Source organism: Podarcis filfolensis (assembly GCF_964270895.1).
Source record: "Podarcis filfolensis genome assembly, chromosome: 2".
Classification (NCBI taxonomy): Eukaryota; Metazoa; Chordata; class Lepidosauria; order Squamata; family Lacertidae; genus Podarcis; species Podarcis filfolensis.
Window position 1 is genome coordinate 7,086,746 of NC_139605.1, and position 24,646 is coordinate 7,111,391.

Sequence of the window (24,646 nt, forward strand, 5' to 3'; positions counted from 1 at the left end):
AGGGATGCAAACAGCCGGGGGATCAAATGAGAAAATCAACGCAGCAGCGCCCTTAAGTGACCCCCACCTCCTCTTTGAGAGATCGGAAAAGCTCTCCGGGAATTGCCGCTCCAACAGGGAAAGACTACAACTCCCAGAATTCCCCTTTGCCCAGACAAGTCCAGCCGGGCGTGAGCCTGACTCCCCTCTCCTCTGTGCAGAAAGAGGAGGAGCTTTCTCCCCCCGCCCCCCCAGTCAATGCTAAGAAGGCAGGAGGGAGCCCTTTGCACTAAATAAATGAAAATAATATACCCACCTAGAATCGGGGATCAGAGAGAGAGATAGAGAAAAAAGTGTGTGTTTATGTTTATGTGTGGATCCAAACCTCCCCTTGTGGAATTGGATCTGGGCCAGCAAGATCCCTGCTAGAGAAGCTGGGAGAGGGAGAGAGCCAGCAGATCTAAATTTTCGCATGGAGAGCTGAGCTCCTTCCGCGATTCCTTTGAATGCATGCAGTTTTCTTGGGGCCGGCGGGTGCTCTTGGGGCGCACGTGGCGACACGGGGGAGATGCACGTCTGAACGGACGCAGGAACGGGGAAGATTGGGGACGCGCCTCCCTTCAAACACCAAGCCGGATCAGAAGGTGAGAGCGCTTCCTTCCTTTTTTTGGCCAATTGTTTTTATTTATTTTCTAAATTATAATACTGTAATAATAATAATTTGTTATTTATAGCCCGCCCATCTGGCTGGGTTTCCCCAGCCACTCTGGGCAGCTTCCAACAGAATATTAAAATACAATAATCTATTAAACATTAAAAGCTTCCCTAAATGATTGCACGTCATTGCCAAATGAATGCAATTTAATGCAATTTTCCAAAACTGGCTTCCAGAGAGCACTTCCTCTTAAAGGAGTGTGTGTGTGAACAGGTGCCAGCTCCGTGGGACCCTCCCACAAAATTCCCTATGAAGGGGGCATGCACCCACAAATTTCGGTGCCAGGGCCATGCATGCTGCATGACACCCACAGCCCCAGGCACCCAAGGTGGCGGGACAAAGTTGGTACTCCTCTGTGTGTGTGTAAGAGAGAGCACTTCCATGTCTAGGATGCTTACCAGGTATACAGATCACAGAATCATAGGGTTGGGAGGGACTCTAGTGGTCATCTAGTCCAACCCCCTGCAATGCAGGAATCTCAACTCAAGCACCCATGACAGATGGCCATCCAACCTCTGCTTTAAAACCTCTGAGGAAGAAGAGGCCGCAAACTCCCAAGGGAGACCATTCCACAGTCGAACAGCTCTTCCTGTCAGAAAGTTATTCCTGATATTTAGCCATGTTGCAGGAATTTATGTATAGGTTGGGGGGGGTTTGCCCCTCCAGCAGATATCATGCGCATGCAGCCCACTACCAAAATCAACACAATCACTTTTGTGACTTTTGCGATTTGTCTCCACAAAACACTTCAACACAGTTTCTTCCTGTCTATTCAAAGGGCCGTTGCTGCACGATACCCAACGTAAGAATTCACTGATAAATGTATCTATGTACTGGCTCACTGGGAAGACTACAGAAATTCATATAGACTTGTGAGCTCAGCTACTCAGCAGCCCCTCTGCCTGAGTGGTAATTCCTGGCATCCTGATACCTGAGTGCCAGACAGGTAGCCATTCCAGAAATAACAAACCCAGATGAAGACAAAATGGTGTCATTAACTTGGCTGGGAAAGAGGGAAATGTAAATATCTCTTTTGTTACACTTGATGGGTGTTTGGTGGAGGGCAAGGAGAACCATAGGGCAGGGTTCAGGATGCTCAGATTACTGCCACCAGACCTCCCCTTTCATGATGTAACCATGATGTATTAGTGATGTAGTTTGGGGGAGTGTAACATGGGGATTAGCAGCTAATAAAAGTTTGGGGGCTCTTTTGTTCGGGGCTTCCATCTTGTTCTACCTTGTGGCAGGTGGGAGTCCTGTCGCGACAGTCTTCAGTCAAGACCAAGCCTACTGGCTGCTGTTTTGCTCTGGTATTCCTGGCTGGTGTCCTTGTTTTTTTGTCCAAGGGAGCACTCAGATTTCTCTGTTAACAGCCAGAATCTCCTTTCTTGTAACTCAAAGCCATTGGTTTGGGTTCATGTGGAGGTTTTTAAAAATGTTTAATGTTTTACTATGTTTTTATATACCGTATTTTTCACCCTATAGGGCGCACCGGCCCATAGGGCGCACCTAGTTTTTTTGGGGGGAAATAAAGGGGAAAAAAATTATTTCCCCCCCAGGTGCGGTGCTGGGGCGGGGGAAGCCCGAGCTTCGCCCGACCCCAGCCCCCAGAACAGGCTGCTATCCGCAAGCCTTGGGAGCCCGGCGGGAACATGTGCCCCAGGCTTCGGGATGCAGGCTGCTATCCGCCGGGCTCCCCAGGCTTGCGGATATCTGCACGAAGCCTGGAGAGCGAGAGGGGTCAGTGCGCACTGACCCCTCTCGCTCTCCAGGCTTCAGCGAAAGCCTGTATTCGCCCCATAGGACGCACACACATTTCCCCTTCATTTTTGGAGGGGAAAAAGTGCGTCCTATAGAGCGAAAAATACGGTATGTTGGAAACTGCCCAGAGTGACCAGCAGATGGGCGGGGTATAAAAAATGACATTATTCTTATTCTTATTCTTATTATGGAAGAGGACGTCCCTATTTTCATCGGAGATATGTTGAAGGGTATGTAAGTTTAGTGCTCATTTCTGTATCATTTGCAAACAGATTCCCCCACCCCCCGCCCAGAAGCAAATACAGTCAAACCTCGGTTCTCAAACGGCTCCATTGCAAAACGTTTCAGCTCCCAAATGCCAAAAACCTGTAAGTGTTTCGGTTTTAAAACGTTTTTCGGAACTCGAATGGCTTCTGAGGTGCGTCCCCCCCCGCAATTGAAATTGGCGACAGCCCTTGGATTTTCTAACGTTTCGGAAGTCGAATGGTCTTCCGGAACGGATTACGTTCGAAAACCGAGGTTCCACTGTAACTGAGAAATTAGTGTAAAGCTTGTACTGTATTCCCAGATGTGGCTCTAATGTTGTGTGAATGTTCAACTGTAATGTAGAAATTAACAGGGAAATGTCAGGAAAGCAAAATACAGTGTTACCTCGGGTTAAGTACTTAATTCGTTTCGGAGGTTCTTAACCTGAAGCACCACTTTAGCTAATGGGGCCTCCTGCTGCTGCCACACCGCCGGAGCACGGTTTCTGTTCTCATCCTGAAGCAAAGTTCTTAACCTGAGGTACTATTTCTGGGTCACCAGAGTCTGTAACCTGAAGCGTATGTAACCTGAGGTACCACTGTATATGTCGTGCAAATGTAGCCTAAGAGAGAGAAGCATGAGGTGGCTGTCAACAGGAGAAGGCTAGGCTCTCTTAAACTTTTAAGGTCTGAAGTGTGTGCAAATGTCTGTGTACCTTACACTCAAAGCGCCTTTAATACAACTTTCCATGGTTGTGGCTTCTCCAAAAGAATAATGGGAACCTTTGTTGAAGAAGTTTAAAATAGGAGGTCCCCTGTTCCCCTTGACTGACAATTCCCAAAGCGGTTTAGCAATCGGCTCCTCTTTCTGGGAGACCCTGTGAATTTGTGTGAGGCCCAAATCTTAAGGTGGATGAGTGGAAATGCATCTTCTTTGTATACAGAATGTCACAGGTTTGATCCCTGGCAATGTGGAAGGAAGGGGGGGAAGAGAGCAAATTAAGATCCTAAAACATTCTGGTTCCATAATAACCTCATAGAATAAGAGGAGAGGGAAGGAGCTACGTGGCAGTTAGTTCCGCCCAGGCCAATGCCACTCTGGGCGGCTCCCAATAGAATTAAAAGCACAATAAAACATCAAACATTAAAAGCTTCCCTAAACAGGGATGCCTGCAGATGTCTTCTAAAAGTCAGGTAGTTGTTTATTTCCTTGACATCTGGTGGGAGGGTGTTCCACAGGGCAGGTGCCACTACCGAGAAGGCCCTTTGCCTGGGGAAAGAGATTCCACCAGGGAGAGAGTTTGGAAAGGTTTATCTCACCTGCATATTTTTTTTTTCTCCCCCAGACAGGAGCTCAGCGCACCCACCTCGATCATGGTAGTTTATTCTGGAGTTTTCCGGGAGTTTGCCCCGGGTTGAAAATGGAAAGGGATGTTCCCGACGGCAGTACGCAAAAGGAAAGCCCCGTGAAATCCATTTGCAACAATGTAAGCCGCAAACCCAGGATGGGCTTTGAGGGAGAAAGCGAATCCCCTGAAGCAGTGCATTGTGGGGGAGCGCACCAGAGAACGGCTCTGCGCCAGGTGAAGGAGGAGCCGGAAGATGGTTTGGCCCAGTCCTGGGAAGCCCAGTGGCAGGAGTTTTTGAAGACGGTAGAGTTCCCTCACTCGGAATGGGGGGTCCCCCAGTTGCCGGAGGAGCCCACCCCCTGGGACGACGCCAAGGCCTTCCTGGCCTCCTTCGAGCGAGTGGCCGAAGCCTGCCGGTGGCCCAAGGCCGAGTGGACGGTCCGTCTGCTGCCGGCCCTCAGCGGGGAAGCCGAGCTGGCCTTCAGCAGCCTGGAGGCCGGAGACAAGGAGAATTATGGGAAAGTGAAGGCCATCATCCTGCGATGGGATGCCCTCACGAGGGAGAGGTGCCGCCAGCACTTCCGCTGCTTCCGCTACCAGGAGGCCGAGGGGCCGCGAGGGGTTTGCGGGCAGCTCCAAGAGCTCTGCCGCCAGTGGCTGAAGGTGGAGAGGCACTCCAAGGAGCAGATCCTGGAGCTGCTGATCCTGGAGCAGTTCCTGACCGTCCTCCCGCCGGAAATCCAGAGCTGGGTGAGGGAGCACAGCCCGGAAACCTGCTCCCAGGCGGTGGCCCTGGCCGAGGAGTTCTTGTTGAGGCAGCGAGAGGCCAAGAGACTGGATAACCAGGTGAGAGCTGCTATAAAACTGTGGTTGGCAGGTTACACCAAACCAGGTGTCCATGGAGGTGCAGGTCAATTCTGTATCCAGGGCAGCTGTCTACCAGCTCCATCTGGTACGCAGACTGAGACCCTACCTGTCTCACCAGTGTGGTACATGCTCTAGTTATCTTGGACTACTGCAATGCGCTCTACATGGGGCTACCTTTGAAGGTGACCCGGAAACTACAACTAATCTAGAATGCGGCAGCTAGACTGGTGACTGGGGGCGGACGCCAAGACCACATAATACCGGTCTTGAAAGACCTGCATTGGCTCCCAGTACGTTTCCGAGCACAATTCAAAGTGTTGGTGTTGACCTTTAAAGCCCTAAATGGTCTCAGCCTAGTATACCTGAAGGAGCATCTCCACCCGCATCGTTCAGCCCGGACACTGAGGTCCAGCGCCCAGGGCCTTCTGGTGGTTCCCTCATTGCGAGAAACAAAACTACAGGAAACCAGGTAGAGGGCCTTCTCGGTAGTGGCACCCGCCCTGTGGAACGCCCTCCCATCAGATGTCAAAGAGATAAACAACTACGAGACTTTTAGAAGACATCTGAAGGCAGCCCTGTTTAGGGAAGTTTTTTATGTGCGACATTTTAATGTATTTTTAATCTTTGTTGGAAGCTGCCCAGAGTGGCTGGGGAGGCCCAGCCACATGGGCGGGGTACAAATAATAAATTATTATATTATTATATAACCTCTGGCTTTCCAGATGTTGTTAATCTATGACTCTCATCACCATTGACCATGCTTACTGGTGCTGATGGGACTTGTTGTTCAGCAATGTCTGGAAGGTTCCTCACTCCCGGAATAAACACTAGTTTGCTAGCATTTAACTTGCGCAGTTTCAACCACCTGTGCTACTTGGTTTAAAAAAGAGAAAATTCATACTGTGAAAGGCCTATCTGGCTGCCTTGGTCCTTTGGCTGAAAAAGGTGAACAGGTCCCTCTCTGCTGTTGCAGGTATTATTTGAGGAGGACGAGGAGGAAGAGGGTTCGTCTGAGGTTGACCAAACTCCTCCTGATGCTGTGCAGAGGCCGGCCAACGTGGAAACCAAGCAGGAAGATGGCAGCCACTACGATGGGGATCTGTGCCCATCGGGTAAGCATGGTGGATGGCCTGCCATTGTGCTGGGCTCAAGATCAGACAGTGTCGTGGACATAGCTTCCCACAGTCGAGAGGAGCAGTCCAAGTCAGAAGGGGAAGAGAGAGACGTGCTTTCCTCTCAGCCAGTCAAAAGCAGTGGGCTATGAAAGCTGCGCAGAGAGATCCTCCTTTTCTTGAGGGATATTTTTCTGCCAGATGTTGGAGTACTAGGCCTTGGTCTAAAGTTGACCGGAATGCCCTGAAACCAGCTTGTGCTTCTGTAAGGACATGTTCTCGCTCCATTCAATCCTCAAGATTATGACATGCATGCTGTTTATCTAAGCTTCTGACAGACGGGAAACAGAATACGGAAGTTTGGGGTGTTGCTCTTTTTGGAGAAATTGTCAGGCAAATTAAGAGTTACCGGGGCCAAAGTAAGGAGAATGATTTTGTAACAGTTTGGTTTGATTTTAGGTAAGGAGGAACACGTCAAGAACTTCCTCTTGCTTATGAACATATTTGGTTAAACATGACGTAAATGGTTTTTTTTAATTAATTTTTTTATTAAAGATTTTTTTGATTTACAGAAGTATGTGTAATGTCTCTCGTATTTTTTCCATGTAACATTTTTACAAATCAGTTTCATCTGTTGAGACATTAGGAAGAAACATGACGTAAATGTTAATGTTCTGATCAGATTCCCTTGACATGGTAGGGTTTTAGAATTCTGTTTTTGAGTTCAGTTATGATGGTTGAATCTGGATTAAGCGGTCACCTTGCAGCCCTATGTGTAGCCTTCTAAGCTTTTACATACCTGTGGCTTCTTTTGTGTTATTTGTTTAAAGAAATGGTTGTTGTATGCTCTACGGAGTGTATAAGAATAAGAAGAACTCTTCATTTGACAATATACTGTAATAATAATAATAATAATTTTTTAAAAATATATATCCCGCGTTCCCAAGCCGAAGCCGGGCTCAGAGCGGCTAACAACGATAAAAGTAACACAGCATTCTAAAATCAATTCATTTCAAAATCAGTTCAAAATCAAATTAATGGCAACCATTGGGCTAGAGTTCTGTGAGGATTACCAAAGGAGGTAGCTGAGAACTACTTGTAAATCTGGAAAAAACTAATAAAAATTATTTTGAAAAGAGAAGCAAAGAGAATATCATTTACACTCGCTCCTTCTCTGTTAGGTGTGTGGGCACACTGGGATTTTTGAGTGAGCGCCATGGTCACTTTTCTCCTCCAAGAGAAAACGCATGCACAGAAAATCAGTTGCCTGGGGGAGAAAGCGGCCAATTTATTTATTTATCGAATATTATGGTTCGAAGTCCGACCTGACAGAACAACTCTGAAGCTTTAAAAGCACATAGAGCTGAAAGAGGAAGTGAGGGAGAAGAGTTTAACCATCTTCACCACTCTTCTGAATCTTCCAAAATCCAGCTTCATTCGACATTCCTGAGTTCTTGAGTTATGGGGCGGGGGGGAAAGCTTTCCGCTGTCCACCTTCTCCACACCATGCTTAATTATGCACTTGATCATGTTTATCTTTTCTCTGAACCAAGAAGTTTGGTTGTCTTTTGTACCCCCATTTCCTCTAATACAGGTATGAAATTGTTTGGGATTTCTACTTTTTGTCTTCAGCAGGAAAAGGATGGATGACTGCAGATGAGGAGAAGAAATATTTGCCCGAAGATTCTGGCACGGTGGCGCCATGTGGGACTTCAGCATGGAAAGAGAGTCTTTCCCCGTGTCACGAGCTCAGTAGTTCCTCAGCAAGCCAGGAAAGAACGAGGTGCTGTCAGGAAATCTGCCCAGCACAGGAAGCAGAACTGTCCATTTCCTGTGGGGAAGGTTCCCAGGTCCCCAGTGAACCCACGATCCAAATAGAGTTTGATGCTGGTAAGATACAGAACCCTTGAAGTGCTTGTGGCAAAAGCAGACAAAACTTCACTGATTCCCTCTTCCTAGAGTGGCCCACTGGAGGCCGCAGTGGGAAGACCCCAAGCCAGGACCTGAGTGCAGCATCAACAGTCTTCCCACTTGCGATTGCAAGCAATTGGCATTCAGGGAGGACACTGATTCCGACAGTGGAGGTAGATTGCAGCCATCAGGGCCAGTAGCAATCGATAGATTTATTCTCCATGATTTGCTATAATAATAATAATAATAATAATAATAATAATAATAATAATAATAATAATAATTTATTATTTATACCCCACCCATCTGGCTGGGCTTCCCCAGCCACTCTGGGCGGCTTCCAACAAAATATCAAAATACAATAATGCACCAAGCATTAAACAGGGCTGCCTTCAGATGTCTTCTAAAAGTCTGGTAGTAGTTGTTCTCTTTGAAATCTGGTGGGAGGGCGTTCCACAGGGTGGGTGCCAGAAGGCCCTCGGCGCTGGACCTCAGCATCCGGGCAGAACGATGGGGGTGGAGACGCTCCTTCAGGTATACTGGGCCAAGGCCATTTAGGGCTTTAAAGGTCAGCACCAACACTTTGAATTGTGCTTGGAAACGTACAAATAAATAATGCCACTATGAAATGATCAAATGGATTAAAAAGCAACAACACCACACACAGTGATAAACAGGTAACTGGAGATGATAAAAATCAAACAAAACATTAAAAACAATGCGGGGGAGGGGAAGCAACCACCATAACTTTATGATTTATTGAGAAAGGGGTGTGGGGGTGATGGAAATAAGATAAAGTCCCAACCAGAGAAGAATGGCTGATTTGAGTTGATGGATTTATGCTGAAATGGCAAAAATGACCGGAAGAATCAGAAATCAGGAAGAACACAATTAAAATAAAGAATGGGGCAAATTTATAATTTATCTTAAAACCCACTGTACAGTGGTAACTCAGGTTAAGAACTTAATTCGTTCTGGAGGTCCATTCTTAACCTGAAACTGTTCTTAACCTGAGTTACCACCTCCCACTGCCGCCGCGCAATTTCTGTTCTCATCCTGAAGCAAAGTTCTTAACCTGAGGTACTATTTCTGGGCTAGCGGAGTCTGTAACCTGAAGCGTCTGAACCTGAAGCGTCTGTAACTTGAGGTACCACTGTAAAGTCGTACCTTGAAAGTCGATCAGAACCCGTTCTGGAAGTCCATTTGACTTCCGAAAAGTTCGATTTCAAAAGCATGGCTTCCGATTGGCTGCAGGAAACTCCTGTAACCGATCGGAAGCCACAGAAGCCCCATCGGATGTTCGGCTTCCAAAAGAACGTTTGAAAACCGGAACACTCACTTCCAGTTTTTGATCGTTCAACTCCCAAGGTGTTTGGGAGCCAAGGTACGACTAAACAGTTGAAACTGTTAGTAGGATTGCAATAATGCTTGTAGTTTAATGGTGCATTTTGGATATACTGCAGATGTAAAAGATTTGGATTAGTATAAAAGATGCAGGAGGAAATGACTAACAATAGGACCCACAAAGGGGAGGAGGGAAATCCAGGAGATTCTATGGAATACTGTTTTTATGTTCTATGTTGGATATGTGATAGTAAAACTTTAATTTGAAAAACCAAAATAGAATAGAATTTATTATTTATACCTCGCCCATCTGGATGGGCTTCCCCAGCCACTCTGGGCGGCTTCCAACAGAGTATTAAAATACAGTAGAATGTTAAATGTTAAAAGCTTCCCTAAAGAGGGCTGCCTTCAGATGTCTTCTAAAAGTCTGGTAGTTGTTCTTTTCTTTGACATCTGGTGGGAGGGCGTTCCACAGGGCGGGTGCCACCACCGAGAAGGCCCTCCCGTGTAGGGCACCACTACCCAAAATGCCCTGTCCACCACCAATTTATTACTATGGGGGGAAATGGGGACCCTTCCTTCCCACTGTCCAAGCCACCCCCAAGGTTGCATACAGTAACATTTGTTCACAGACAAAAAGACTCGCACAGACTTTTGCACAGGTGATGGGAGTTGTGGTAGTGCCTCATGGAAGCCTTTCCCAAGCTAATACTGAGCTTTGTTCCCTCTTCGCCCCTTGATATCTTACTGGGTTTCTCTCTTTATTCTTGCAGATGATGTGGGGGAGAACGAGGAAGAACGGGAATTGCCTGGGATATTGTCCGGAAGAGATGGGCATGAACAGTTGAAGGAGATCCTTTGGAATCGAGATGGACCACAGATGGAGGAAGGCAACCACACAGGGAAAAAGAAACACCAATCCATTCCTTATCAGGATGGGAACTTTTATGACATCCCAGATCAACAAGAACAGGCCGAAAACAGGAGGGTCAAGGGCCTTGATATTTGTTGGAGAATACACACAGAAGAGAAACCAGAACAGACCTTAGTGTTTGGGAAGAGCTTCACTGAGGGCGGAAATCTTCCGGAATTTCAAATGCTCTGTGAAGAGCAGAAACCATACAAGTGCTTTGTGTGTGGAAAGTGTTTCACACGGAGTACCAACCTTACTTCACATCAAAGAATCCACACAGGGGAGAAGCCCTATGGCTGCCCAGACTGTAGCAAAAGGTTTTCTAGTCAGTCAGATCTTATTAAGCATAAGAGAATTCACAGAGGAGAGAAACCGTACAAATGCTTTGTGTGTGGGAAGAGCTTTAGCCAGGGTGGGCACCTAACCTCGCACCAAAGAATCCACACAGGGGAGAAGCCCTATAAATGCTTGGAGTGTGGGAAGAACTTTAGCAAGAACACCAACCTTACTCTGCATCAGAGAATCCACACAGGGGAGAAACCATACAAATGTCTAGAGTGTGGGAAGAGCTTCACTTGGAATTCAAACCTTACCTCCCATCAGAGAATTCATACCGGGGAGAAACCTTTCAAATGCTCAGATTGTAGCAAGAGCTTCTGCAATCACTCGACGCTTATTAAGCACATGCGAATCCACACAGGGGAGAAGCCCTATAAATGCTTTGTGTGCGCAAAAAGCTTCAGTCAGAGCTCTAGCCTCACGGCACACAAGAGAATCCACACGGGGGAGAAACCATATAAGTGTTCTGAATGTGGGAAGAGCTATAGCAAAAACACAAATCTTATTTCACATCAGAGAATTCACACAGTGGGAAAACTGCATAAGTAAATTGTTGCATTAATGCTTGGAGTGTAGGAAGAGCCCTCGATGTATACCTATAGGGAAAACCATAGAAATTAAACTTTCTACACATGAAGAAATCCGGCTACCATCTTATTAGATATTCATACAGAAGTTGCATAAATGTCTAGATGTCTGGAGGTCAAGTTATAAGTCCTGGAAAACCATACGAGTGACAGTGGACAAAATTGAGGGGGGATTGAGGAACTTCCATTGTTTCTCCATCAGTCAGTTAAAATGTAAACGGGATAGTAATTTTGGGGGGCAGTTTTTCCTAGATAGATATTTCTTTTTGTCAACATTATGCAAACTACATTGAAATAAACGTTTCTTCCAGGTTTTTCATGCAGAACTGTGGATCATTGCTTATTGTTTACATTTGCTGCAAATGGGGGGAAAAAGATTTTATAAAGCTTTTGGAGTTGTTTTGGAAAAGCTTCTCGAGTGATGTATATTGATGTATCATTCATATGTGTGTGTGTGTATATATATATATATATATATATATATATATATATACACAGTTTAAACTGGGGATCTCAAAGGGGCCCGCAGACCGTCAGTGGTCTATCAACTCTGCTTCAGTTGGTGAAGTAGAAATTCTGTAAAACACATTACCGGAGGCCAGAGTCGCTACGCAAGAGTGAGGCCTGACCACAGAACTGGTGAGAACCAGTTTAGGAGGAAGCTAACAATGACCGTTAGAGTGAAAGAACAAGTCCGGGTAAGGTGCAAGGAGGGCTCTGCACGTACAGTAAAAAAGGCTGGGTTGGGCAAGTGTCTCTAGGATTTATAGTTGGATGAGAAGGTGATTCTTTGGCGATCACTTGTAGCTGAGTAAGATTGCCTTCCATGAATATGGTTTAACCAGGAGTCCGTAAGTGACTGTAGAGGCTCCACACATCCTTCACACAGTGGGGACGTAGGTTTCTGGGCAGGAGTTGATCACTGTGAGGGTTTGCAAAGCGTGCCTTCCTCTTAGAACATTTCGTCCTGAGTTTGAGTGTCTTCAAAGCCCACGACACCTTTGGTAAAGGCTGTTCTTCAATTGGAGTGCTCGCAGGCCATTGTTTCCCAGTTGTCGGTGTTTATACTACATTTTTAAAGATTTGGCTAAAGAGAGTCTTTGAACCTTTTTTTGTTGACCACCAGCATTACGCTTTCCATTTTTAAGTTCGGAGTAGAGTAGCTGCTTTGGAAGACATAATCAGGCATCCGCACAACATGACCAGTCCAATAAAGTTGGTGTTGAAGAATCATTGCTTTGACACTGGTGATCTTTGTTCTTCCAGTACACTGGCATTAGTTCGCCTGTCTTCCCAAGTGATAACGTACAATTTTTTGGGAGCACCGTTGATGGAATAATTCAAGGAGTTGAAGATGGCACATAGATTCACCACAGTTGGCTCCTGTGATAAGGAGAATCCTTCTGCTAAATCAGTCCTAAGACCCATCACCATACAACATCCTGTTCCCACAGAGGCTAACCAAATGTGAATCCTCCCACATAATCTGAAACAAAAAGTAGTTTTGGCCTTGAACATGATAAATGACACCTCTGGAAAACAGTTTCAGAAATATCAGGTTTCCAAATTAGTTTTTGTGCTTAAATATGCCTTTGTATTCATATCTGGCCTGAGTACAATAATGTAGCATTTAGGAATGAAGATGCAGCCCAGAAGCCCAGCACTGGAGGCCAAGATAGAGAAGACCTGCACGGCTACCATGTATTTCCCTTTGGTGCTCTGGTAGGTGGGCACGAAGGAGACCCAAACGCTGCAGAAGACCAGCATGCTGAAGGTGATCAGCTTGGCTTCATTGAAGGCTCCAGGCAGCTTCCTGGCTAGGAAAGCCACCATGAAGCAGATGGAGGCCAGGAAGCCCATGTAACCCAGGGCAGCATAAAACATGGCAATAGACCCTTCATTGCATTGCAGGATGATCTCTCCAGTCTGGGAGCTCGTGTCAGACTCTGGGAAGGGTGGAGAGATTCCAAGCCAGATGGTACAGATGACAACTTGGACAATGGAGCAGGAAATGACAATAGAGTAGGCCAGACTCTTCCCCAGCCATTTCTTCACTCTGTTCCCTGGCTTTGTGGCCAGGAAGGCCAGTACCACAGTGATGGTTTTTGCCAACAAAGAAGAGACGGCAACTGAGAAGATGATACTGAAGGCCATTTGTTGTAGAAGGCAGGTTGCTTTCCTTGGCTGTCCGATGAAGAGGAAGGAGGACAAAAAGGAAAGCAGGAGGGAGACGAGGAGAATATAGGAGAGGTCTCGGTTGTTAGCTTTGACTATGGGAGTTTTTTTGTACTTAATGAATGTTCCTAACACAAAGCCTGTGGTTAAGAATAAGAAGAGGGAAAAGGAAGCTAGGACGACCCCCAAAGGTTCTTCATAAGCCAGGAAGGTGATAATCTTGTGGACACATTGATCTCTGGCCTTGTTTGGTTGTTGATGTTCTGGGCAGCTGGTGCAATGCTCTGCATCTGCAGAAAAACAGGAGTATTATCAGGAGTATGTACCCCACTGTAACAGTGGCAAGAAAAATTCATGAGCTATGCGGACTTGGCCAAGTTGACATATAAACTGTGTGACAAGGAAAATCATGACTTCAAGGAAGAATGGGAACGTTTTACAAATTACAGTGGTACCTCGGGTGAAGTACTTAATTCGTTCCGGAGGTCCGTTCTTAACCTGAAACTGTTCTTAACCTGAAGCACCACTTTAGCTAATGAGGCATCCTGTTGCCTCCGTGCCACCGCCACACGATTTCTGTTCACATCCTGAAGCAAAGTTCTTAACCCAAGGTAATATTTCTGGGTTAGCGGAGTCTGTAACCTGAAGCGTATGTAACCCGAGGTACCACTGTACTTTAAAATACAACAATATGACTTGGACTCCTTGGCAGGTTTTGAGTAAACATCCACAAATTTATTAGTTGAATATATGATAGACAAGTGGGATGCGGGTGGCGCTGTGGGTAAAACCTCAGTGCCTAGGACTTGCCGATCGCATGGTCGGCGGTTCGAATCCCCGCGGCGGGGTGAGCTCCCGTCTTTCGGTCCCAGCTCCTGCCCACCTAGCAGTTCGAAAGCACCCTTAAGTGCAAGTAGATAAATAGGTACCGCTTTATAGCGGGAAGGTAAATGGCGTTTCCGTGTGCTGCGCTGGTGCTGGCTCGCCAGAGCAGCTTTGTTACGCTGGCCACGTGACCCGGAAGTGTCTCCGGACAGCGCTGGCCCCCGCCTCTTGAGTGAGATGGGCACACAACCCTAGAGTCGGACATTACTGGCCTGTACGGGCAGGGGTACCTTTACCTTTTACCTTTATGATAGACAAGGCAAGGATATGTACAATTTTATAATATGCAGAGAACAATATGTGCAAAGAAACCGAAGAAGGGAGCTGAGGGGAGTTCTGGGTGGGGGGGGGAGAGGGAGGGATGGGCGGGGAGGGAAAAATAATGTAATTGAATATTTGGATTGATACATTTTTATGTTGAAATTGTTTAAGAATTTTCTTTTTTAAATCATGTACCCCACTGTATTGCTATACATATATATAGTTCGAGTTTTTGCTATGGGGAATATGGCAACCCTAGACTAGATGGTCATGTGGGTCCAACTCTATGATTCTATGAGTCTTTGTCCCCTTGCCCAAGACACTGGTGCCACCCACCTTCCTGAGTGGAGATGGTCCCTTCTGCGCAGGACATGCAGTCATAGCAGCAGAGTGGCTTCCCTTCCGGAACCAGCTTGAGAAATCCGGGGCGACAACTTTCCACGCACCTGGAGGGAGGCAGCGTCTAAGCACAAAGATGGGGAATCAAGGAAAATGTGTTTTCTATGGAAATGGGGCATGGGGTTGGGGAAGGGCATTTTACATTCAAAGCTTGTGACTAAGTGTAAGGCCAAAAAACTGTAGCAACTACCTAGGTACCAGAGGCCCACATAGATTCAATAGCATGGAGTATCTACTTTCAGTTCCGGCAGGTTCACTAGTATTTTGCCATCACTGTATCACAGCAGTGGACACCTGGGAGCATTCAGTAAAAACATTTTTTAAAAATAGGAGTCTTGGGTGGCACATAAAATTTAAATAAATTTAAATAAATAATTTGGTGGGGAAGTTCCTTCCCCCAACCAGCCTTTCTCTGAAGCAGAGCTGGGAGAGAGGCTTTCTTGAAATTATAGATTACTTCCAAAGTTTCAGGGATGGTTAAATTTCCTCGAAGTGTTTGGATGAGGAGGTCATCTCTCATCCAAGCGCACAAATCTACTGCAGCCTTTCTGGAAGTTGCTGGGAAATGGCCAGTTCAATGTGGCTTCTCATGAGCATTTCAGAAAAAGGGCTAAAAGCACAATTCGGTCAAGATTATGAGGGTTTTTAATCGTTTAAATATGGCAGAGGGTGGGGGAAGTTTTGGCCAACTCATTTGGCAGCTAGACTGGTTACTGGGAGTGGCCACCAAGACTATATAACACCAGTCCTGAAAGACCTACATTGGCTCCCGGTACATTTCTGAGCACAATTCAAAGTGTTGGTGCAACACACAATTTTACAGGGATCCACCATGAGAGTTTCAATAAATGCTGAGCTTTGTTATCGGCAGGTGTTTGGGAAATGCAGTAGAATGAAAGATTATTTTCCCCACCTGGTTGAGCCATTTGGGCCACACAATGGCATCCTGATCAATGGTGAACTGTACGTCTGGGGACCCTCGTCTCTTGATACTCCCAAACTTGACCCTGAGGATGGACTTATTGGGAAACACCACCCAGTTTACAATGTCCAGGTCGGCTGCCAGTTCCCTGTTCTCATCCAAATACACTCTGTCCATGGAAGAATTGTAAAACTCAGTGTTTCCCAGGAAAGGGTGGAGCTAGAAAGGAAAGAAAACAGCAGCATTTAGGATATGGATACTGGACCACATAACACCGGTCCTGAGAGATCTGCATTGGCTCCCAGTACGTTTCTGAGCACAATTCAAAGTGTTTAAAGCCCTAACAGGCCTCGGTCCAGTATACCTGAAGGAGCGTCTCTACCCCCATCGTTCTGCCCGGCCACTGAGGTCCAGCTCTGAGGGCCTTCTTGGTGGTGGTGCCCACCCTGTTGAACACCCTCCCTTCAGACGTGAAGGAAATAAGCAGCTATCTTATCTTTAAAATACATCTGAAGGCAGCCCTGTTTAGGGAAGTTTTTAATATTTAATGCTGTACTGTTTTTAACATTTGATTGGGAGCCGCCCAGAGTGGCTGGGGAAACTCAGCCAGATGGGCGGGGTATAAATAAATTATTATTATTATTATTATTATTATTATTATTATTATTATTATTATTGAAACAACACTGACTATCCAGCTCTGCCCGCTTCATGCTTGGGTCTCCTTTGACTTGGGGCTTGGTTAAGACTCAGTTGTATGTGTTAAACAGTTTGTCTCCTAAATGAAGCACAATAACTCAGATGCTGATTCTTTCCAAAAGGTTTCCCCCCCCAGTCATCCTCTGCCACTGTTTATTTTATTTTTTATTTTTTATAATTTCATTTTGACAAAGTAATAATCATAAATAAATAAGAATAAAAATGTGCGCCCCCCCCACCAAGACCATTCCATTATAACTATCCAACCTCCCAAAATTTCAACATCTCTTGCGACCCCTTTCCGTTTTGACAGTGCAAATTCTACAAACACCTTCTGTATCTCCTCAAAATAATTTCTCCTGCATATTCCCCATCTTACTTAATGACACATGTTAATTTATCATTAATAGCTATGTCCCACACCTCTTTATACCATTCTTCCATTTTATATTCCGCTTGCCCCTTCCACTTCCTAGCTATCATAATTTGTGCAGCTGTCAATAAATTTGTGAGCAAGTCCTTCATGGCCTGTGAACCTTCCACTCCATTGTAAATTGATAATGATGCTACCTCTGGACTTTTGGTCAGCTTTAACTCAGTGATTTCTGTTACCTCCTTAAACACCCTTCGCCAGAAAAATTGTACATATTTACACCCCCACCACATGTGAACATAATTCCCTGTTTCCTGTCACCCCCTCCAATCCCAAAAGCTTCAATGCTCAAATAAGAATAGTACATATACAACTCAGCAAAGGCACGGCAGACAATACTTATCTCTACTCAAGGCATGGCTATACAAAGACACATAATGTGACATAATGTGGTTAGCCAGTGGAAGATGCTGATCCAGCAAGGACATGCCCCTTTCATTCCTTTTATACAGGAATGGGGCTGGCACAACTTAGTACAGGAAGCTGCCCAGACACTGAATACAGGTCCAACAGCACAAACACAGTCCTTTGGACAAAGACTGGGACTTACTGGAGCTCAGTAAGTGTCAAAGTAGCACCCTGGTGTCACAGAGCAAGCTGGTCAGTGAATCACACAATTCAAAGCTGGAGTTAACTCTTTATATTAGCGAAACATGGTCTTCACAGGCTTTTCTGATTTTCATGCCTAATGAGCACAGCAGCTCATGCACTGTAAGTTCTTACTCCATGTAACCAGTTGCCAAGACTAAAAGTCCCAACCTCCCCACAGCCTCTTCTCTAGGGTTTCTTCCGAGCAATCAGAGACTGTGCCAGCAAGCAGCCTGCCTTTGCTCCTCCCGTTTCATACCTCTTCTGGTTCTGGGAGTCAGGGGAGCCTGTCGCAGCAGGAGGGGGAGACTCCCTGGCTTCCTCACCAGACAGACTCATCTCTCCCTCTTCTCCAGCCTCCGCTTCTGCCTCTGATTCTGGGCTTTTCTCTGCCACAGACTCCCCGTGCTCACTAAGCCTTGTTGTCCCTTCAGCTTCTGACACCTCCTCCTCCCGGTCTTCTCCCTGTGACATCTTCTCCCTGTAACCGCCCATCATTGTCCCACCACCAATCCCCGGGCTCTGAGTTTTCTGCCCTTGGTGGTTCCTCCTACCACCTTATCCTACTCTGGCCATTCCTGAGGTCAGTGTATGGGGGCATGGAGAGGGGCCAGTTCAGGATGCTTCCACAATGGGTTTGCAAAATTCCCCCTTCTGACACTATTTCACATGTTCTTTGTCAATTCTGGAATGGTTACACTCTATTGTCAGGTTTGGCAGAGATGTCTGTGATGGGAAAAGGAAATACCTGCCATGACTGTAGCTTTTGAACTTCCAGACTGGCCATCACCCTCCTGTTTGACCTAGAGGAATATGCCGCATTTAAGGCAGATGCCACAGCTTGGACGGCGTTGTAAATCCTGTAGCTGTCTAGAGAGAGGATTCTTTCCAGATCGTCTTGAGGCAACATCTCCAGTTTCTCTCTCTCTCTGCATCTTGTCCAGTCTTTCACTGACAAGGCATGCTTTAAATATGAACAATTAAAGGCATATTTCCAAAACTTACTGATAGCGGAGAAAAAGGGAAGAGAGTAATCATATTGTGCCCATTTATTCGTCCCAAGGAAGAAAGAAAAAATACCATGGATGTGTTGGAAAGAGAAACCTCTGTATGTTAACTCGAAGGAAATGTCCCACGTAATAGTTGTGATCAAGACTTTCCCTGCAGTGGGTTTTAACAACCGGTGGAATATTTTTTCTGCATGTACCACTCCTGCTACAAAATAAGATGTTTCTACATAGTAAAAAAATACATTGACTTCTCTCCACTTTTCAAATGGAAGAATATCCAACACATAATGTGTTTTGACTTGTGGAATGCTCTGTGAGATGGCAACACAAATGCCATTCTGGGTGAGCAAAGGCATCAAATTCTTCATGAACCTCTCTCCATTGTCGGTGTCTTGAGTAAGAAGGCCAATGAACGTCCATCTGAAGTGATGGAGCAGCTTGACAATCCCTGGGTACAGGGCTTCTTCTTTGGGGACCATCGGGTAGAGAAAAGGGAACTGTCTCTTGTCATTCATCACATGAGAGACAAAAGCGTAATTGATCTGGCAAGAAAAGGAAGATTTATTTTGAAATTCTGAAAAGCCGATATGAGTAGCAATGATCGTGTGAGAAAAGAAAGGCATGTGTTGGCCCTTATAAAATCAAAGGTCTGTCTCCAATCTCACGTAACTTCCACCCCGCCCAGTTTTTGAGTTCTCTGGAATTGGGCTCAGTCAGATAATAATAATAATAATAATAATAATAATAATAATAATAATAATAATAATAATAATAATTTATTATTTATACCCCGCCCATCTGGCTGGGTTTCCCCAGCCACTCTGGGCAGCTTCCAACAGAATATTAAAATACAATAGTTTATTAAACATTAAAAGCTTCCCTAAACAGGGCTGCCTTCAGATGTCTTTTTAAAAGTCTGGTAGTTGTTTTTCTCTTTGACATCTGGTGGGAGGGCATTCCACAGGGTGGGTGCCACTACTGAGAAGGCCCTCTGCCTGGTTCCCTGTAACTTGGCTTCTCGCAGTGAGGGAACCACCAGAGGCCCTCGGCACTGGACCTCAGTGTCCAGGCAGAAGGATGGGGGTGGAGACGCTCCTTCAGGTGGGCCAACTTTGAATTGTGCTTGGAAATGTACTGGGAGCCAATGTAGGTCTTTCAAGACCAGTGTTATGCGGTCTTGGCGGCCGCTCCCAGTCACCAGTCTAGCTGCTACACCCCTCTCCATTCCTACCTGTGGGATGTTATAGATGCTCAGCATTCTTGAAATCTGGATGGAGTTTGGAGAATCGGCTCCTTCGAGAACAGCGGGCAGATTATTCTGCCCTCCACAGTTATAGTTCGGAACATTTGCCTGCCCAGTAGAGAGCAAGTCTACCAATGCTTCGATTGTCACCCTTCCATCAAAAAAGTTCTGGTGGATGTTGTAGCCCAGAGTGATGTTGGGTAAGAGCCTGGGATTGTGGTTGACCTCTTGAATGGCAAGCAAGAAGGACAGGTATTGCCAGTACCTTGTCCCCCCTCTCCTGCAAAAAAATATACACATAACAGCATCATCCAAGCTCATCTGGTAGAACATGAGACACTTAATCTCAGGGTCGTGAGATGGAGCCCAATGTTGGGCAAAAGATTCCTGCATTGCTGGGGGTTGATCCCTTGCAACTCTACAATTCTATGATCCTGCAATCAGTGAGTATATCAGATTCATCTTTGCCTCCCCCCCCCCAAGTTTTTATGGATACATTCTGGATTCAGTTTGCAGAGCTTTTGCTAACACTGATCCTTACTTAACGCTGAGTGGGAGGTGGGAGAGCCTTGTTCAATCCACAGGCATTCCCCTTTGGAAAACAAAACTTATTAGTATAACAGCAGATAAAACATTTTAAGCTTTCATTAAATGACAGGTAACATTCAGCGTTAAGCGTCAAGCAGAGACATCACCTTGCCAACAAAGGTCCCTATAGTTAAAGCTATGGTTTTCCCAGTAGTGATGTATGGAAGTGAGAGCTGGACCATAAAGAAGGCTGATCGCCGAAGAATGGATGCTTTTGACTTATGGTGCTGGAGGAGACTCTTGAGAGTCCCATGGACTGCAATAAGATCAAACCTATCCATTCTGAAGGAAATCAGCCCTGAGTGCTCACTGGAAGGACAGATCCTGAAGCTGAGGCTCCAAGACTTTGGCCACCTCATAAAGAGAAGACTCCCTGGAAAAGACTCTGGTGTTGGGAAAGATGGAGGGCACAAGGAGAAGGGGACGACAGAGGATGAGATGGTTGGACAGTGTTCTCGAAGCTACGAACATGAGTTTGACCCAACTGCGGGAGGCAGTGGAAGACAGGAGTGCCTGGCATGCTCTGGTCCATGGGGTCACGAAGAGTTGGACACGACTAAACAACAACAACAACAACAACATTCAGCGTCACCTCTCTCCCTCTCCCTCTGTCTTGTGGATTACAGGGAAGAATTGGGATTACTTCATTTGCGTCACAGTGACTTGTGAATGAATGAATTTTATTATTTCGGTCACAGACCAGTTCCAGCCCACATGCAACATCAAGGAAGTCATAAAACATGATAGGGATACATTTGAATTTGCAATTAGGTATAAGAGGGACAATACAGATATAGCAAGAGTTAAAAAAATATATAAATTAAAACTTAGTCACTAACATATAACCTAAGATTATCATTTAAGGCCTTAATCATTATGATAACACAGCTTGTTCCCTAAGTTTTATGGCAATCACACAGAATTTGGCTACCCTTAATGTGATCTCAGGATCCTTCTCCTCTACCAGGGTTTTTAGACACTGAAGTTCGGATTCATTTGGAGATTTTTGCATAGCAGGGGTAATAAATACTGAGTGTATATCCCCGTAGAAACGGCAGCATAACGAGGCATGAGAGACAGTTTCTACCTCCATCAAGCCGCAGGGGCAGACTCGTTCCGCGTAAGGTTTACACTCGAATCTGCCCTGCAATAAGGCAGATGGCAGCACGTTGAATCTAGCGAGGGTAAATGACCGTCTATATTTAGGTATCTGTAATTTTGACAAACAATTTGCTGTGGTAAATTCTCTCCCATTATCTTTTATTGCTGGGTGTTTCTTCTTCTCGCTCACGTGGCATTGCAGTTCCACATCCCAAATTCGTTGGCGGATTATTGCTCTAGCTTACAGTGACTTGTGCTCTGGATGTCTTCTGAGATTTTGGTCTTCTTCACTTGATTTGAAATCTGGGCGGCTTCCAACAAATTCAAACACAATACATCAAACACGAAAAACTTTCCTGATGTCTTCAGATGTCTTCTAAGAGTCAAATAGTTGTTTATTTCCTTGACATCTGATGGGAGGGCGTTCCACAGGGCGGGCACCACCACCAAGAAGGCCCTCTGCTAGGATTCATCACAGCTGTAGAAACCACATTCACCTAAACCCCTACTGCATCCTGGAATTTCTGGGTTAAATAAACAAAAGCCAAAAGTAGCTGGAGTCATGTCTGTGTCTGAGACATGTGACTTCATTACAGCTATTAAATGTTGCAGAGTTACTTATCTTTACAAGGTAATCTCATAGTGACCTACTGTACAACTCTTTGCTTCTTTGGAAATTTACAAACAGCTCATAAGTTGCTGGAGTTTATATTGTGGATCTGGTGCTAATTTACTTCAGAAAAGCTGCAATTGGGGGAACATTTACTTATTTAATAGACAGGGATCATCTGGGTTGGGGGGAGGGGACAGAAAAGGAGAGGGTGCCCTGGCCTTCTCCACTTGCAAAGTCAAGCAAGAACCTCTTTAGGCAGCAGCCTTTTTCTCAAAGTCTCAAAGAGAAAATTGGGCGCTTGTTCTGTAGGTCAAAGCTATGTTTCTCCAGGCTGCTCTGCTCTACACCTGAAAAGGGACCTTTCTGTGACAGTGTCCAAATGGCAGGTTAGGCAGTTCATAGAATCATAGAATTGTAGAGTTGGAAGGGACCCCAAAGGGACCCCCAGGGTCATCTAGTCCAACCCCCTGAAATGCAGGAATCTCAGCGAAAGCATCCCTGACAGGTGGCCCTCCAACCTCTGCTCAGAAACATCCAAGGAAGGAGATCATCCTCAACCTCCGAAGGGAGACTGTTCCACTGTCAAACAGCTCTTACTGTCTGAACATTTTCCCATATGTCTTGTCGGAATCTCCCTTCCTGCAACCTGAAGCCATGGGTTCGAGTCCCTTGCTGGTTTCCCAGAGTCTCTCCCCAATTACATAACAGAACAGGGATTTAGGGGGAGAAGGAGAAAGCCTGATCATTGGGGGGCTCGTGAAATTGGTAGCTTGTGGGGCGTCAGCAAACTCATCCCCATAAAATGGCTTACAGGGAAAGGCTGGCTGAGGGAGACTCCTTGAAGGTGTGTGGATGGAAGAATCCTCTTGTGGGAGAGATGACCCCACTGATGATGTGATCTCCCGGCCTGTAATAACTGAATGGACCTATCCTATCTCTCTCCAAAGTCAAGTGGCATTTCGCCTTCATCCGGCACTCTGCGTAATGGTGTTGTAGCAGCAACAGAAGCAACAGCCGCAGCATTCCTTGTCTGCTTGGAAAAGCCCCCTCCGTTGTTATTGCTCCTTGCAATTAGGAAACAATGAGATGAAGCCAAACGCTTTTTGCAATGGCTTTCCGAGCATTGACCGAGTCACACCAAGACTTGACATCTGAAGTGGATGGACATCAACCTCAGCACCTGCATAGCCCAATTCCCCGGCCCCAAATCTCAGCCCAAGCTTTTAATGGCATCAAAGGCACTGATGCACCAGTCCTTTCTAGCTCAGACGCAAGACATTGCCTCATAGAATCATAGAATCATAGAGTTGGAAGAGACCACAAGGGCCATCAAGTCCAACCCCCTGCCAAGCAGGAAACAATGCTGTTCTCAATTCTGATGCTTATTTTAGTGGACTTGTAAGTGCTCATTGGACAAATCTCTGGAGCTCTGTTGAGAAGATGATGGGGAAAATCACTATGATTTCGATCATTCAGAAGGGAAAAGGAGACAACAGGGCAGATTGATAGTTAAAGCTGGGGGGAAATATGGGAAAATCGTACATTGAAAATGTTGTCCATAAGAATAAAAGAAAATTATTATAAATTAATTTGGATATAGTATTTAACACCAGTCAGATTGAATCAAATAAACAAGGAATATCTGGTGTTATGTTGGAGGGGATGCCAGGAAACAGGGAATTATGTTCACATCTGGTAGGGGTGTAAATATGTGAATTTTTTTAAAGCAAAGGGTGTTTAAAGAGATAACAGAAATCACTGGGTTAAAGCTGACCAAAAGTCCAGAGGTAGCATTATTATCAATTTATGATGGGCGTGGAAAGTTCACAGGCTATGAAGGACTTGCTCACAAATTTATTGACAGTTGCACAAATTATGATAGTTAGGAGGGGGAAGGGGCAAGCAGAATATAAAATGAAAGAATGGCATGAAGAGGTGTGGGATATAGCTATTAATGATAAATTAGCATGTGCCATTAAGGTAAGATGGGGAATACGCTGGAGAAATTATTTTGAGGAGATACGAAGGGTGTCAAAATGACTTTGTCAATATATATATTTTTAAAAAAGAATGCATAAAATGTATAAATGTATAAAATACAAATAAAAGAATGAATAAAATAAAAAAGGGGGGGAAGGGAATAAGCATCAGCTTTGCAATATCTTTAACTCTTCATGCAGCTCCATTCATAGGTGCAAAAGGCTGGAGGAAAACATGTCTGTGAAAACTCCCAGATCTGTTTCCAAACTGTAAGAAGGAGCATGTTTAGCCTTGGTGAGAAAACGCCTTCACAAGAGTCAGGAGCAAGATTTCTTTTTAGGCCCGTGCTGGGAATCCTATGGAGCACAGGACAATTTAGGCCTGGCAGACTCTTCCCATTAACAACAACAACAACAACAACAACTTTTTATTCATACCCTGCCCATCTGGCTGGGTTTCCCCAGCCACTCTGGGCGGCTCCCAACAGAACACTAAAATACAATAACCTATTAAACATTAAAAGCTTCCCTAAACAGGGCTGCCTTCAGATGTCTTCTAAAAGTTTGGTAGCTATTTTTCTCTTTGACATCTGGTGGGAGGGCGTTCCACAGGGCGGGTGCCACTACC

At 45.5% G+C, this 24,646-nt stretch overlaps 2 protein-coding genes across 5 annotated transcripts; one reads left to right on the forward strand and one right to left on the reverse strand.

Annotated features, from left to right (window-relative positions):
* The first annotated feature begins 197 nt into the window (after positions 1-197).
* Positions 198-11,448, forward strand: LOC310756535 (uncharacterized protein). Of its 4 annotated transcripts, XM_083600769.1 has the most exons (6): positions 198-623; positions 2,728-2,770; positions 4,047-4,895; positions 5,890-6,028; positions 7,664-7,918; positions 10,057-11,448. In XM_083600769.1, the coding sequence occupies exons 1-6, from the start codon at positions 490-492 to the stop codon at positions 11,082-11,084; spliced, it is 2,448 nt and encodes an 815-aa protein (XP_083456895.1). In that variant the 5' UTR covers positions 198-489; the 3' UTR covers positions 11,085-11,448. The 4 variants fall into 4 exon arrangements, with proteins under 4 accessions (XP_083456895.1, XP_083456896.1, XP_083456897.1 ...); XM_083600770.1 differs by lacking the exon at positions 2,728-2,770 and having other exon boundaries at positions 199-623; positions 7,661-7,918; XM_083600771.1 differs by lacking the exon at positions 2,728-2,770 and having other exon boundaries at positions 200-623.
* Positions 11,449-12,676: 1,228 nt separating this feature from the next.
* Positions 12,677-22,695, reverse strand: LOC310758171 (vomeronasal type-2 receptor 26-like; the record flags this gene model as incomplete). The annotated part of the gene is made up of 7 exons (XM_083604100.1): positions 12,677-13,587; positions 14,780-14,906; positions 15,756-15,983; positions 18,233-18,448; positions 18,737-19,036; positions 19,726-20,017; positions 22,637-22,695. 7 exons carry the CDS (start codon positions 22,693-22,695, stop codon positions 12,677-12,679), a joined length of 2,133 nt encoding a protein of 710 aa, XP_083460226.1.
* Positions 22,696-24,646: the final 1,951 nt, after the last annotated feature.

Coding starts and splice junctions, on each gene's coding strand:
- LOC310756535 (XM_083600769.1), top strand. CDS start 490: ATGCAGTTTTCTTGGGGCCGGCGGGTGCTCTTGGGGCGCACGTGGCGA. Junction 624..2,727: donor ACACCAAGCCGGATCAGAAG/GTGAGAGCGCTT, acceptor ATTTGCAAACAG/ATTCCCCCACCCCCCGCCCA. Junction 4,896..5,889: donor CCAAGAGACTGGATAACCAG/GTGAGAGCTGCT, acceptor CTGCTGTTGCAG/GTATTATTTGAGGAGGACGA.